General features: G+C 36.0%; 1 protein-coding gene across 1 annotated transcript in view; it reads left to right on the top strand.

The window, feature by feature from the left end:
* The window catches only part of CPS1 (carbamoyl-phosphate synthase 1), a 177,406-nt gene that overhangs the window by 92,681 nt on the left and 71,446 nt on the right, over nt 1-13,279 (top strand). The window contains exon 21 of the mRNA XM_087953795.1: nt 1,711-1,829. Within this exon, the coding sequence (XP_087809921.1) occupies nt 1,711-1,829 (119 nt within the window). The remainder of the gene's footprint in view (nt 1-1,710; nt 1,830-13,279) is intronic.

Raw genomic sequence — 13,279 nt, 5'->3', positions numbered from 1 at the left:
TTATACTTCTGGGGTATATAGCTTTAAGCTTGATGTAGAGATTTATATGAATGGATGCTCAAATCCCTGCACAAAGAAAATTAGTTTGCTATGAAGAAAATTAGCTAATACTTATTCCTTAGTGGGCAAAAGGTCTGAATAATTAAGTCATATTTCTGTATAGGTTTTAATAGGTGACTATCTTTTTGTGCCTCGGCTGGTCCAAGGTCCTATTTTCCTGGAAAATATTGTTTACAGATTTGTTGGTATCTTAAAATCTAATTCAAAAACTTATAAGTAAGCAACTTTATATAATTTAGGTAGGTATTTATATAATTTTGGGAATTATTCTCTCCCCTTGATTCCTTTATTCATTCGGCCAAAAGATGCTTTGTACAGATGCATGTATTTTCTCAGTTGAAAGGAACCAATTGCTTCACTGGTCATACAAGATTTCATGAGAAAGAAGAGAATGATGTCAATAGGTTGTTTACATATTTGGCTGATTGGGAAGAATGGTGTTGCTGTAGTGCCTATCAGATAATAACGTTTCAGATAATAATGTTTCAGTAGGGTCTCCTTGAAAATACTGTTGCTGTAGTGCCTATCAGATAGTAATGTTTCAGATAGTAATGTTTCAGTAGGGTCTCCTTGAAAATATAATATCATGATCATCACATTTGTTTCTCTCAAGAAATATTTCCCACCTTGACAAATATGCCAACATATTGAATCATCATCACAGAATCATGCTATATGGGTGCAGCTGGGCCATAATCAGATATGTTGACCCTCGGTGTTGTTAAAACATTTCTTTTAATCTGCAAAAGTTGCACTTTATAGGATTCTTTAAATAGTGAACAAACTGTCCAACAAAGTTGGTCTTTTGCAATCAATCTTTTTATAAGGAACCACCAGGTTCCCTAGAACTCAATTTGAAAGCTATAGACATTGTGTATTTGAAGATCAGTTTTGTGGAAGAAAGCTAATTCTAATGAGATTTAAGCTGGTTTGAACTGAATTTTCATGCCCATTCAATTGAGATGGGGAGTTTTCCATTGATCATGTAAGCAAATTGCTGAAGGTTAACATTGTTTCTCTACTTTTCAGCCAGATCCATGACAATAATCATGGGTTGGATTGGTTTTTATAAAGCTGATTCTTAAGGCTTCATGGAACTTGCAAATTTTCAAACTAAGGCACAGGAAAACAATTCAACATTTTGTTCTGAAAGCAATATGAAGTCTTTGAATCTATTTAACTAATTTTTATTCCTTACATGATTCCAACTAGAGCTTAAAATAATAATACAATACAATATGAAAACTATGCTGGGCTGCAATTACAATATATAGGCCAGTTTGTATAAAACTTTGAAATGAGTTTTTGAAATGAGTTTTTGAACACAAATAAAACTTTTGAACACAATTTATAACATCTGGAATTTAAAAGGAAATTGGAGGGAATATTAAGCATGAAGATTTGTTTAATAGAGAAAGTGAAATAAAGCCAGAATTAAACCAGTTAAATTAAATTAATAGATGATATGGACTATAATTAAAAAGTAATCAATATTTATAAACTATTGCTGAAAGTTAGATTTAAAAAGAGCTAAATTTCAGAATAGATTTGAGATAGAAATAACTACTAAATATTTTTATTCAATGCAGCGTTTAGGAATAAGTCAGTTAATTCATGAAGCCCTGACTAATCAACATCCCTTTCTGATAGGCCTTGAATGAAAACTTCCCTGTAGATGATATCCATAGACTTACAGACATTGATAAATGGTTCATCTTTAAAATGCGTAATATCATGAACATGGAGAAGAACTTAAAAGCTCTTGATAGGTAAGTCTATTAAACTTCCTTTTAAAGACAGCTGAGTATGTTATGTTGTATTATTCTAATGTCAGATAATTGCTTCTGTGAAAGTGCTGGTCAGCAAAAATTTCAGCATATTCCCCCCCTTTTAAAAATGGTTAACTTTTTTTAAAAAAATGGTCATGGGAATGCAACCATAAACAAATGGTTATTGCTGAGTGGGCTGATTGAATTGCTGCTTCAGGCTCTCCTCTTATAGCAATCCTCTTATTTAGATTACTCCATGCCTTCTCTACACACTATTTGGGATTCAGATTTCATTCTTGATTTAGTTTCCATCCTGATTCTCTTCCATATTTATGTATCCAATAATGGAAACATAAATGTCTTTATCTTCTTTAAAATGAATATGAATGGATATCAGTATGGCCAGGCATTTATCAAGGTGTATGTTCCAGTTAGGGTCCACTGTTGACCCATAGCATCCTGTCCTTCACTTCCCTCGACTCCTTTAGTGGTTGTGTCAGACTGAATCCAAAAGGCAGGACAAGTGAGAGGGCAGTTTTGGCACTTCCAAGAAAGATAAATTCATTAATTGAGAGAGATTTACAAAGTAAATTTACAAAGACCACAAAGTATTTGTGGTCTCCAGAATTTCAAGTCTTAGTTATAATAATAGTTCAATCTATCGTTTTATGTCATGCCTTCAAGTCTCCCTTTATTTCTGCTGATTGCTTAGACAAATCCATGCAGTTTTCTTGGCAGCATTTTCAGAAGTGGCTTAGTCCTACAAAGGACTAAGAGTCACCCAGCTGTTCCTAGCTTTTTGCCTTTGACCACTATACCAAACTGGCTCTCTTCCTTCCTTCCTTCCTTCCTTCCTTCCTTCCTTCCTTCCTTCCTTCCTTCCTTCCTTCCTTCCTTCCTTCCTTCCTTCCTTCCTTCCTTCCTTCCTTCCTTCCTTCCTTCCTTCCTTCCTTCCTTCCTTCCTTTCTTTCTTTCTTTCTTTCTTTCTTTCTTTCTTTCTTTCTTTCTTTCTTTCTTTCTTTCTTTCTTTCTTTCTTTCCTCTACAGTATATTATATAAGATGACTAAGAAACAACAAAAATTGATTTAAAAAAACAGTTGAATACTTTTCCAAAATATAATATCCACCCATTGATATATAGCATAGTGCTAAAAGTGCTGGAACCATGTTCTAATCTAGTCCACTAACAGTGTGGAAATTCTAGTCATTCCTTGCCTCACTTGAGTCTGGAGAAGATTGAAAATTCAGGTAAGAATATGCGACCTCTTTCATGTACCTTCATTCCCAACCATTAAGGTCTTAATTTTTCAATCATATATCAAAACCAGATGGGCTAAAGATGTAAGATAAAAGGCTTGATGAAGGCTTGTAAACTGCATAAATGGACTTCACATAACATTCAATTAGTCGTTTGCATTTTAGCTTACTGTGTTGACAAACCCAGACCATAATGTTAATTAATTAATTAATTAATTAATGATTCAGTGTAGTATGGTAATCTAGAAAATTGGATTAGCCTAGTAAATGTTAGTTCATGAGCCATTGGTGAACAGAGATAAGACGTGGCAAATGAGAAAGGAACAGGAAAGGATCCATTGTGGCCAGGGTGGAGGATAGGGACCAGGGAGGAGAGACAAGTGTCAGAGAAGGCAAAAAACTGCTTTGCTCCTTGCTATGCTGACAGTAGCTGCAGCTTTGCCCAGGGGCCCAAGAAATGGAGCTTTGCAGCAGAGACCAATAGGAGAAGCAGGTTTATAGAAAGTATTTCATGAGTTTGATATTCTCCTGACCCCAGGAAAACATCTATGGTTACAGGAGAGTTCTGGTCTTTCTAGCAGCCAGAACAGACATAGCCATGGAAATAGGAGTCATATAGGAGGAAGTAATCCTACCATGGGCCTGCAGATAACTGACAACCTTCAAGTTCCTCCTCCATGTGATATGGAAAATTCTCTACTTTTTGTGATGGGAAACATCATTATATTGACACGGACATGAGTTCTGCAGCATCTTGTGGTTTTTATCAAAATCATGAAAGCAGGATCATGCTGCCCCCACCCCCTTTCCCCATCATATGTGTGTGACATGATGGCCTGTTTTTATCATCCTGCCCATCCTGTGACCACTCTAACCTAGGCCAGAGAAGCTGTCTAGACGAGCCCCTAGTCTGATATCTTAATCATCTTGCCAAACCTTCTCTTTTGGGACAGCTAAAACTGAAAGTGTATTTAGATAGAAAATAGTATTTTTCTTCTTGAGCATGAATGCACAAAATACAATACAATGGGGAATGGTAAACCAAAGATTAAGACTGTCAGTCAGTGTTCTGCTCTGCTACTGTGGTCCATCTTCCCTTCCCTTTTCCTTTCTTGTATTTTACGAGGCCAAAAGAGGGTCTTTATTGAATTATTGCCTGTATATTTAGGGCATTTTTCTTAACCTAGAGATCCCAATAAATTTTGGCAGCCACATGAGGGCGCCAGAAACTCACATTCTATCAAATAATGCATTCCACGGTCAGGAAGGAACTTGGCAGAAGGTTTGAATTACTGTTATGAAAAAAGGCTTTTCAATCTAATCTTTGTTCTGTTCCTTTGACAATCTGTACAATTTTAATTGAGTAGTTTTCATTTTACTCAGAAAGTCAGCTGGAGCTTTAGCTAAGCTTAAGCAACTATGGAAGAATAGTTAGATAGATAACTTACCATGCACACATATCTCAGGTAATTTTCCCTTTAACTTCCATGTTTTGTTACACTGTCTTTCCGATTTCACTTAAAAGGAAATAGCCATATGCATCCAATTACCCATATTTTTGATAAGTTCCATGTCTTTTGATGGACACAGTGATTGATTATAGTTAGCCTTTGTACAAACTTGGACCCATAAATGAATCAAAAGCAATTTGAGCTGTTTTTAGTAATGCCTTTTCCATTGTACTAGTCTATAAGATACATTTTAAGGAAAAATAATACTAATATTATTTTCTGCACTGGCACCAGATGTGAGAAAATGAATGAACAATGAATAAAGTACAAGTGCATGCACCAAACTAGGAAGGAGCAAGCTATAGTTAGTGGAGTAGACAACCAGCTTGATGATTTTGGTCAGCCCTTTTGACCTTCTCCTCCATTGCTGCTGCTTAAATTCTATAGCACAATTTTATTAGACATTAATGCTCCTATAAAATGTTCAATTGCTTTCACAGTTTCACAGTTTTGAAAAACTTCTCATTTTGTTACTCACATGTCCTTTGTTAATGCTAGCAGCAAAAGCCCACATAAATATTCACAAACACTTCTGTATGCTAATTTTGTATGCATTTTTCCATATGTGGACATTTTCCTATAATATTTTGTCCATACTGTTGGCTGCAAATTATATTGCAAAATTCTGGAATTGATGTATTTCAACATGCACTCTGTTTTGTAATCTCCTTCATATCAGAAAGTACAAAAATCATATGTATAAAAATCTTCATGCAATGAATTTCTCACCCATCCCTATTCTCAGCTGCATGGTGCAATAGAAGAGAGAAGAGGCAAGAGAATAAAAAGCAGCATTATGACTGAAATTATCAGGATTTACAATAATCAGAGGGAAGGAAGGAAGGAAGGAAGGAAGGAAGGAAGGAAGGAAGGAAGGAAGGAAGGAAGGAAGGAAGGAAAAGAAAAGTAAGAGGGCAGTATGGAGATATTCTTCTTTTGACTATAGTTTGGCAAACTATCTTAGATTGCATTCAGGATTAATTTCTGTCTTTCCTTCTGTTGCTGCTTTGCAAAAAAAAAAAAAAAAAATCTTGGAGGAGAATCTGACAACAGCCCATTCATTTGGTTTAAGCCATAGTGATCCTTAGAGACATGCACTCACTATCCTCTTATCCACCATGGCTTATGAGGAGATAATAGTGTGAAGAGAAAAATATTTTAATAAGGTGTCTGCATTAGAGCAGTTACTGAAATGTAAAGCAAATATGATTTCAGTTTAGGAGAGATTCCCATATGTAACCTTGGATAGCACTTTTAAATTTAAATTATTGCCAAAGAAAGTTAATGAAATTAATGAATGGCATTTTTGTGCTACCCTAGTGTCCTGCTGATTTCATTCACCATTCCAATCTCACCTTCCTAATTTCATTTTGTACTACCGGTATGTTCCCTGGAGAACTGTTTTCAACATAAAAATAAGTTATTATAACACAATCTTTCTTTTAGATCTTTTTGCAATGTTGAAATGTGACTAGAGACGCAATGGCAATTTCCTTATTGCTTGATCTGCATCTCTGTTATATGCAACATTCTTTCTGTTTATCATTATTTATATGTTTGCTTATAATCATGAGTTATGATTATGTTAGAAATGTCTAGAAACCTGAAACATATAATTCTTTTTTAATTTTGGCAACTTGATTTGTTAGGCAGATAAAGATAATGAAGAGATTAAATATAATGGAATTACAGTAAGAAGAAAATGAATATTACATATATTATGCATGCTTGGCCTGTGCTATAGACGCTTGTTCAGTTATGGGTTTATAGTTCACAGAAAATTGGCTAATCTCAGATGGTCAGTTTGTATCTGTATCTTCTGGACGAGATCTACTCTTATTCCCTCATTTATTTTGTAAGGCAATTATACTCTAGAGGCTTATCAAAATATACAAAGTCATAGGTTTTGTATGGATCACTTGACTGCCATACAAATATGAATTTCATTCTATGACTCCATACATGTATTCCACTAAGAAGAAAATTTTATTACCTCCTGGCCATATTTTTGGAACAAAATTGTCCTTTGTATTTCATGCAACTATTGTGGAAATAGAGCGATAACGATACATTGTGAATTTCTATTTTAGAAATAAACGTTTGGTATAACTGCTATATATTCAGAAGAAAACAAAGAGGTAACATGTAGAGTAAGTGATTTTTCTTCCTCCTGAGAGGGTGTGTGTGTGGGTGTGTGTGTGTGTGTGTGTATGCATTTAGGAATAGGAGAAATATATGTTTAGAATAGTTGATAATGTTTCCTCTCTGAGATTAAAATATAAAAAGGATAAATATGTGAAATAATTTGAAAGAGGCAAAGAAAGAGAACAAAAGTTCCATCTTCTGTTCCCTCTTTAATAAATGGCTTTTCCTGGGAGATGATGGATTCCACCTGGGCACAACTGAAATATACTTGTGTATTTGTGATTAATGTGTATTTAAGTCATTCTGGACATAGAATCAAGAAAGTATGAATTGGGAAGTTAGAATTAGAAGATTGTTTAAAGAAGAAATATAAGTTTAAATCATCTCTAGAATTTTTCATCCAGCTCCTGTTTGAAAATCACCAGTGAGCTGGGAGTTCATGACTGATTACAGGTTAACAAAGTTGAAAGAGATCTTGTAGGTCATCTAGTCCAAGCGGGAGACCCTACACCATTTCTGACAAATGGCAGTCCAATCTCTTCTTGAAAGTCTCAAGTGATGGCACTCCCACAACTTCTGAAGGCAAGCTGTTCATTGGTTGATTGTTCTCACTGTCAGAAAATTTCTCATTTCGAAAATATTCCAATAAAATGGGAAAATATGTACAGGAAAAATAGTAGTATAGAAAATATAATTTAATAATATAATCCAAATAAGTAAAGACAGTAGATGGGAATTCAGGATTAGATAATTAAACTGTATTATTAATATTAATAGTGGTTAAAGTATATTATGAATTTAAAATATGAAGGACTAGAAATTGTGTGGGATTTTGAGATACACTTCTGGGATTGATTAAATATTGTTAATATTTAGCATTATTATTAAAACTTTACACAATTGGAATTTTGAAGTTATGGTGAAAATATGAATACTTCTTAAAAATATTAAATAATGGTATTTAGGGATTATAAATAGAAGGCACAAATAAATGTATTTATTAAATAAATTTATGTTTAAATGAACTAATGGGAAAATGAGAAATGGATTATGAAAAGACATTAGCTTTGTTGAAATTGTGGAAGTTGGAAGATTAGAATTACACATACTTGTTTGTATTATTAATGTTACTGGCTTAAAAATGATTTGACCCAGTCAATGCAATGCCCACAAAACATGTATGTTTACATATTTTTATATTGAAAAATAAAAAGCTTATTTGAAAAAAAAAAGTTTCTCATTTCCAGGTTAAATCTCTCCTTGTTCAGTTTCCATCCATTATGCCTTGTCTGGCCTACAGGTGCTTTAGAAAATAGCTTGACCCCTTCCTCTCTGTAGCAGCCCCTCAAATAATGGAACACTGCTACCATGTCTCCCCTGGTCCTTCTCTTCACTAGTCTAGACTGGCCATGCCCAGTTCTTGTAACCGTTCTTCATATGTTTTAGTCTCCAGCCCCCTAATCATCCTGGTTGCTCTTCTCTGCACTTTTTCTAGTGTCTCAACATCTTTTTTATAGTGCAGTGACCAAACTGGATGCAGTACTCTAGGTGTGGTCTTACTAAGGCTGTAAGGACCAGCCTCTTCCCCTTTCAAAAAATAAGTATAGATTCTTGAAAACTTTATATTTCAAAAGGAATCTTTTATTGAAAAGGGGTAAAAGCAGTCAAAATTAAAAGCACGAGCTGAGGTCCCTCAGGGCATGCAACTAGGATAAAGGGTTAGGGTTAGAAACCCCTCCCAACAGTCTGATATAGATTCCACCAATTCGCAGGTGTGAAGATGTTATTATACCAGCTTCTCTGAGAAAGCAGATACAGAAAGTTTCTCAGGGCTACCTTCTGGTGCTGCAATCCACATGGCCCCTTCTCCCTTTGCATTTTCCCAAGAGGTGAGAATTTTCCAGGCATCAGGGGTGCCAGGCAATGGTTATAAATCGTGTAAAAGGTTATACAAAAGACAGGGTAAGAAATTGGATATTTAGGTTACATAGAGAGGTAAAGTTTATTTTATTTTATTTTAGTTTTCTTTATTGTCATTGCACCTCATACAATGAAACCAAACACCATCTTCAGTGCACATCATGACCATGAAAATAAACGCAAACACACATCTTTCACACTCCACACATTGAATTGAAAACCCTGACACCACACCAACACTGCATTATACAGTAGAATTCAACAGAGCTACTGCCCTGGGATAGAAACTGTTTTTCAGCCTGTTTGTCCTTGTTTTTATTATTCTGTACTCTCTGCCAGATGGTAATAGTTAAAATAAAAGAATTAAATGTATCAAATCCAACCCCCCCCCTTCCATCGGAGAATGGCAGATACACAGATCTGGCAAAGGCTTTATAGAGTGGTATTAGTACCTCACTTGATTTTGATTGTATTTAGGATTGCATTAGCTTTTTTGGCGGCTGCTGCACACTGCTGGCTCATATTTAGCTGGTTGTCCACTAAGACTCCAAGATCCCTCTCACAGTTACTGCTATTGAGCCTGGTTTCACCCAGTCTATTTGTGTACTTTTGGTTTTTCTTGCCTAAGTGTAGGACTTTACTTTTCTCTACAATGAATTTCATTTTGTTAGATATGTCCCAGTGTTCTAGTCTGTCAAGATCCATCTGGATCTTGAGCCTATCTTCTTGGGTGTTAGCTATTCCTGCCAGCTTAGTATCATCTGCAAATCTGGTAAGTTCCCCTTCTATTCCCTCATCTAAGTTGTTAATGAAGATATTGAAGAGTACTGGGCCTAAGACGGAACCTTGTGGCACCCCACTGCTTACTTCCCTCCATGTAGACTTAGACCCATTAAGGACTACTCGTTGAGTACGGTTTGCCAGCCAGTTGCGAATCCATCTGGGTGACTGTAATTGGGAGACAATTCCTTTGCTTAGTCAACCCTTATAGTGAAGAAATCACTCCAATATTCTGTCTGAATCTCCTGCAAAATGATATTTCACTCAAAGTCCGTAATTGACACACTTCCCTTATTTTAAAGAGTTTTCCAGTGTTGGGAAAGTCTGAATTCTTCTTTCCTAAAGCTACCAGCATAGCTAGGGATAGATGCTGCCTATTGTCTCTATTCCTTAGACCTCCTTTACAGACATGATTTCTGAGAATTCTTCCTTTTAAAGCTGGTTTTAAGAGGTTCTGTTTTGGCTTTCAAAAATATTTGACTTATCTTTTTTCATTCTCACTGATAAGAACTATTATAATTGGTTGCACAGTCTTAGATTGGATTTGGCATTTTATCTACTTGTTGTGTGGACCTGAGATAGGCAAATGTCGTTGTTTGATGGTGTTAAAGATGTCATCACAAGATGTAAGCTCTTTCAAGTAACATTGCCTTTTGCAATTGACTTGATGGTGATTTTGTCAATACTGATCAATGTTCAAGTGTGCTATAGTTGTTTTGAAATTGTACCCAGGGCACCTTCTACTATTGATACTATCTTATCACAGTCGAAGAGTGGTGGAAGCCTAACCAAGGACCTAAGAGTTATTAAGATAGTGTCTGAGAATTTAGGCAGTTCCTAGCAGAGTTTTTGTTGTTGTTGTTGTTGTTGTTGTTGTTGTTGTTGTTGTTGGGTGTTTGGGTCTGATAAGATCAAAATTTCCAAATATTGAGGTTTTGTGCCAGGTGTAGTATGTTCCTACAGAATGACCTCTAATTTTCCCTTATGGAATGGTCTAGTTTTGTTGCTTTGATTTTCATGGGATGCCAGATAGGTTAATAGAGCTAATTGTCAAGCTTACTTCTCCTGGGAAAGGCCTCTCATTTTCCTGGGCACTTCTTTTTTGTGCCATAGTTATGCTGCTAGGATTATTTCTAGTAGTGATTCAGTTAGCAGAAGCATCAGAGGCAGAGGGATGCAATGAGATACACAGAGCAATGGCTGGGCAACTGGGGGGAAGGCTGGCAGGAAGAAAGTGGCATTAGTAGTTTTGTTTCCCTCCCTCTCTTTATTGAGATTGAACTGGTTCCAGCCATGCAGGATTTTAATAAAGCAGTTTGCAGAATTCTGATTGATTCACTGCATTAAAGTGGGTTTCTGTTTCTATTCCCAAATTGACTCCAGCGTGGGATTGCTTTTTCAAAGGTTTGCCCAACTCTATTCTATATCTTGTTATGTGAGGAGAGGAAACAATTGGGGTGTGTGTGTGCTAGGAGAATTGCTCAATGAGAAAAAGGTACTAGCTAGACAGAGAAGTTGATGCCTATGTGCAAAAGATTATCAGGGAAAAGAAGTCACAATGGGTTGGCCAATTTTATATTTCTGGAGGATTAATAATGCAATATTCATATTCTCATTTTTCCTTATTTTCTCATTTATAAACTAACTTTTGCACGGGGCATTTAGAACTTACACTTGGTTGACCCAAAAGTAAGCAATCATAGCAACGATACGGGAGAAATCCTCCAGCCGATTCTGAATAATAATCCCAAAACAATTAGAGCACCATTTGAACGCCATTGGCATTGACAGTCATCATGAGTCAATTGCAAAAGGCAGATTTGCTTGGAGCATCTGCCTGTCCCAGGTCCTTGTGAAGTATTCAGTGATTGGATAAAAATGCCAAATCCTGTCTAGAAATTTGGCTGTCTATATGACCAACCATAATAATATGTTTCTGCTGAACGAATAGTTTTCCAGAGTTTCAGGACTTCAATAATTTCCCTACTACTAATTTGTCTACATTCTTTTATGACTGGGTCTACCTTTGGATGAAATGACATTATTCCTCCTTTATCAACAAAAGAACAGATTTTACACTACTTGTCAATTAAGCAGTGATCCCCAACCTTTTTTATGCCACGGCCGGTACCGCATCAGCTGGGCGCCGCGCCCGGTACCGGCATCAGCTGGGCGCCATATCTTTTTGATGAAAAAATGCTTCGTGACCTCACGGAAGCACTTTTCATCAAAAAGATGGCGGCGCATAGCGCTCGTGAGCTTTTCCGGTAGAAATGGCTTTCTACCGGAAAAAGCTCATCGAGCTTTGCTAGCGCCGCCATCTTTTTGATGAAAAGTGCTTCCGTGAGCTTTCTACCGGAAAAGCTCACCGGAAGCACTTTTCATCAAAAAGATGGCGGTGCCCAGCAAACCAGCGACCCAGTAGGACTTGTTCCATCGGACCGGTACGGTCCGCGGACCGGTGGTTGGGGACCCCTGAATTAGAGGATCCTAATTTACTTAATTCAGATTAAAAAAAATAAAAGCAAAAGAGGAAAGGGTGTTCTTGTTTTAATTAGAGCTATTAGCAATTAATTCATCTATTCTGCTTCTGTTAATTTATCATGTAAATCAGACTGATGATCAGGTAGCCAGGGTTTAGCTGTTCTCACAGGTTTAAAAGAGGGAAGCTTTGGACTATTGTAATTCTTGTTAAAATACTTTGTTGTGCTATATAAGTTCCTTGTAGCTGACATTTCCATAGCAGTTTGTAAATATGAAGTCTTAGGCCCTTATAGTCGCATGCTTTAGAAGAAAGGAACTTGTTCTTTCTATGAGGGCATGCCAAAAATGTCCCTTTGGTTGTTCTTTCTATGAGGGCATGCCAAAAATGTCCCTTTGAATAAATTGTGCAATCTTTTCAGAGATTAGAAGTAATGAAAGACTACTGTAGAAAGGACATGATAGAAGTCTTCCAGTACATGAAGGGCTGTCACAGAGAAGAGGGGGTTGACCTATTCTGAGGGCAGGACAAGAAATAATAGATGGAAACTTAAGAAAGAAAAATCCAATCTAGGACTAAGGAGAAATTTCCTATCAGTGAGAACTACTAATCAGTGGAAGGCCTGCCTCCAGAACTTGTGGGTACTCCATCACCAGAAGTTTTTATGAAGAAATTGGACAACCATTTGTCCAGAATAGTATAGGGTCTCTTGCTTAAACAGGGGGGTTGGACTAGAAGACCTTCAAGGTCCCTTCCAACTCTGTCGTTCTATGATTCTATATCTACAAGATGTTTTTTTAAAAGGCTAGAAAAGTTTTAAAAGGAGCTATTCTATTCCTTTTTAAAAAAGTAAAGTTTTATTTGGGTTTTCAAACATACAAAATACAAGTAAAACATCTTTTTTGAAAATAGAATGGTCCCGGGTTGAACTTCTTTATACAGACACAAAACTCAATTTCATGCTCCTTTTTGTATTCTATTCCATATCAATTTCATGCTCCTTTTTGTATTCTATTCCATATCTTATACTATTTTACATTTTCTATATAGTTTTTCCCCTCTTTTGATTTTCTCGATTTTAATTTGATTATCTCATCTCAATTCAAATCATTATATTTATACTTTTGTCTGTTCTGTTTCAATTTCATATTATCTTTTCTCATTAAACAAGTTTTCTCCTGTAGTTACTAATTGGAGTATGACATCCTTATATCTTTTAATTACATCCATTCAACTCTTATTTAAACTACCAATGTATACCTTAAGGTTATGACCTTCAATATAATACATAATACATAACTTCCAATCGAATTCTGCCTGGTACATTCTTATAATACACACTATATTCTTTTTT

Source organism: Notechis scutatus, chromosome 1 (assembly GCF_049901735.1).
Source record: "Notechis scutatus isolate UNSWTSFEM ecotype Mainland chromosome 1, rNotScu1.2, whole genome shotgun sequence".
NCBI classification, from domain to species: Eukaryota; Metazoa; Chordata; class Lepidosauria; order Squamata; family Elapidae; genus Notechis; species Notechis scutatus.
This window is presented reverse-complemented; position numbering and strand designations above follow the sequence as displayed.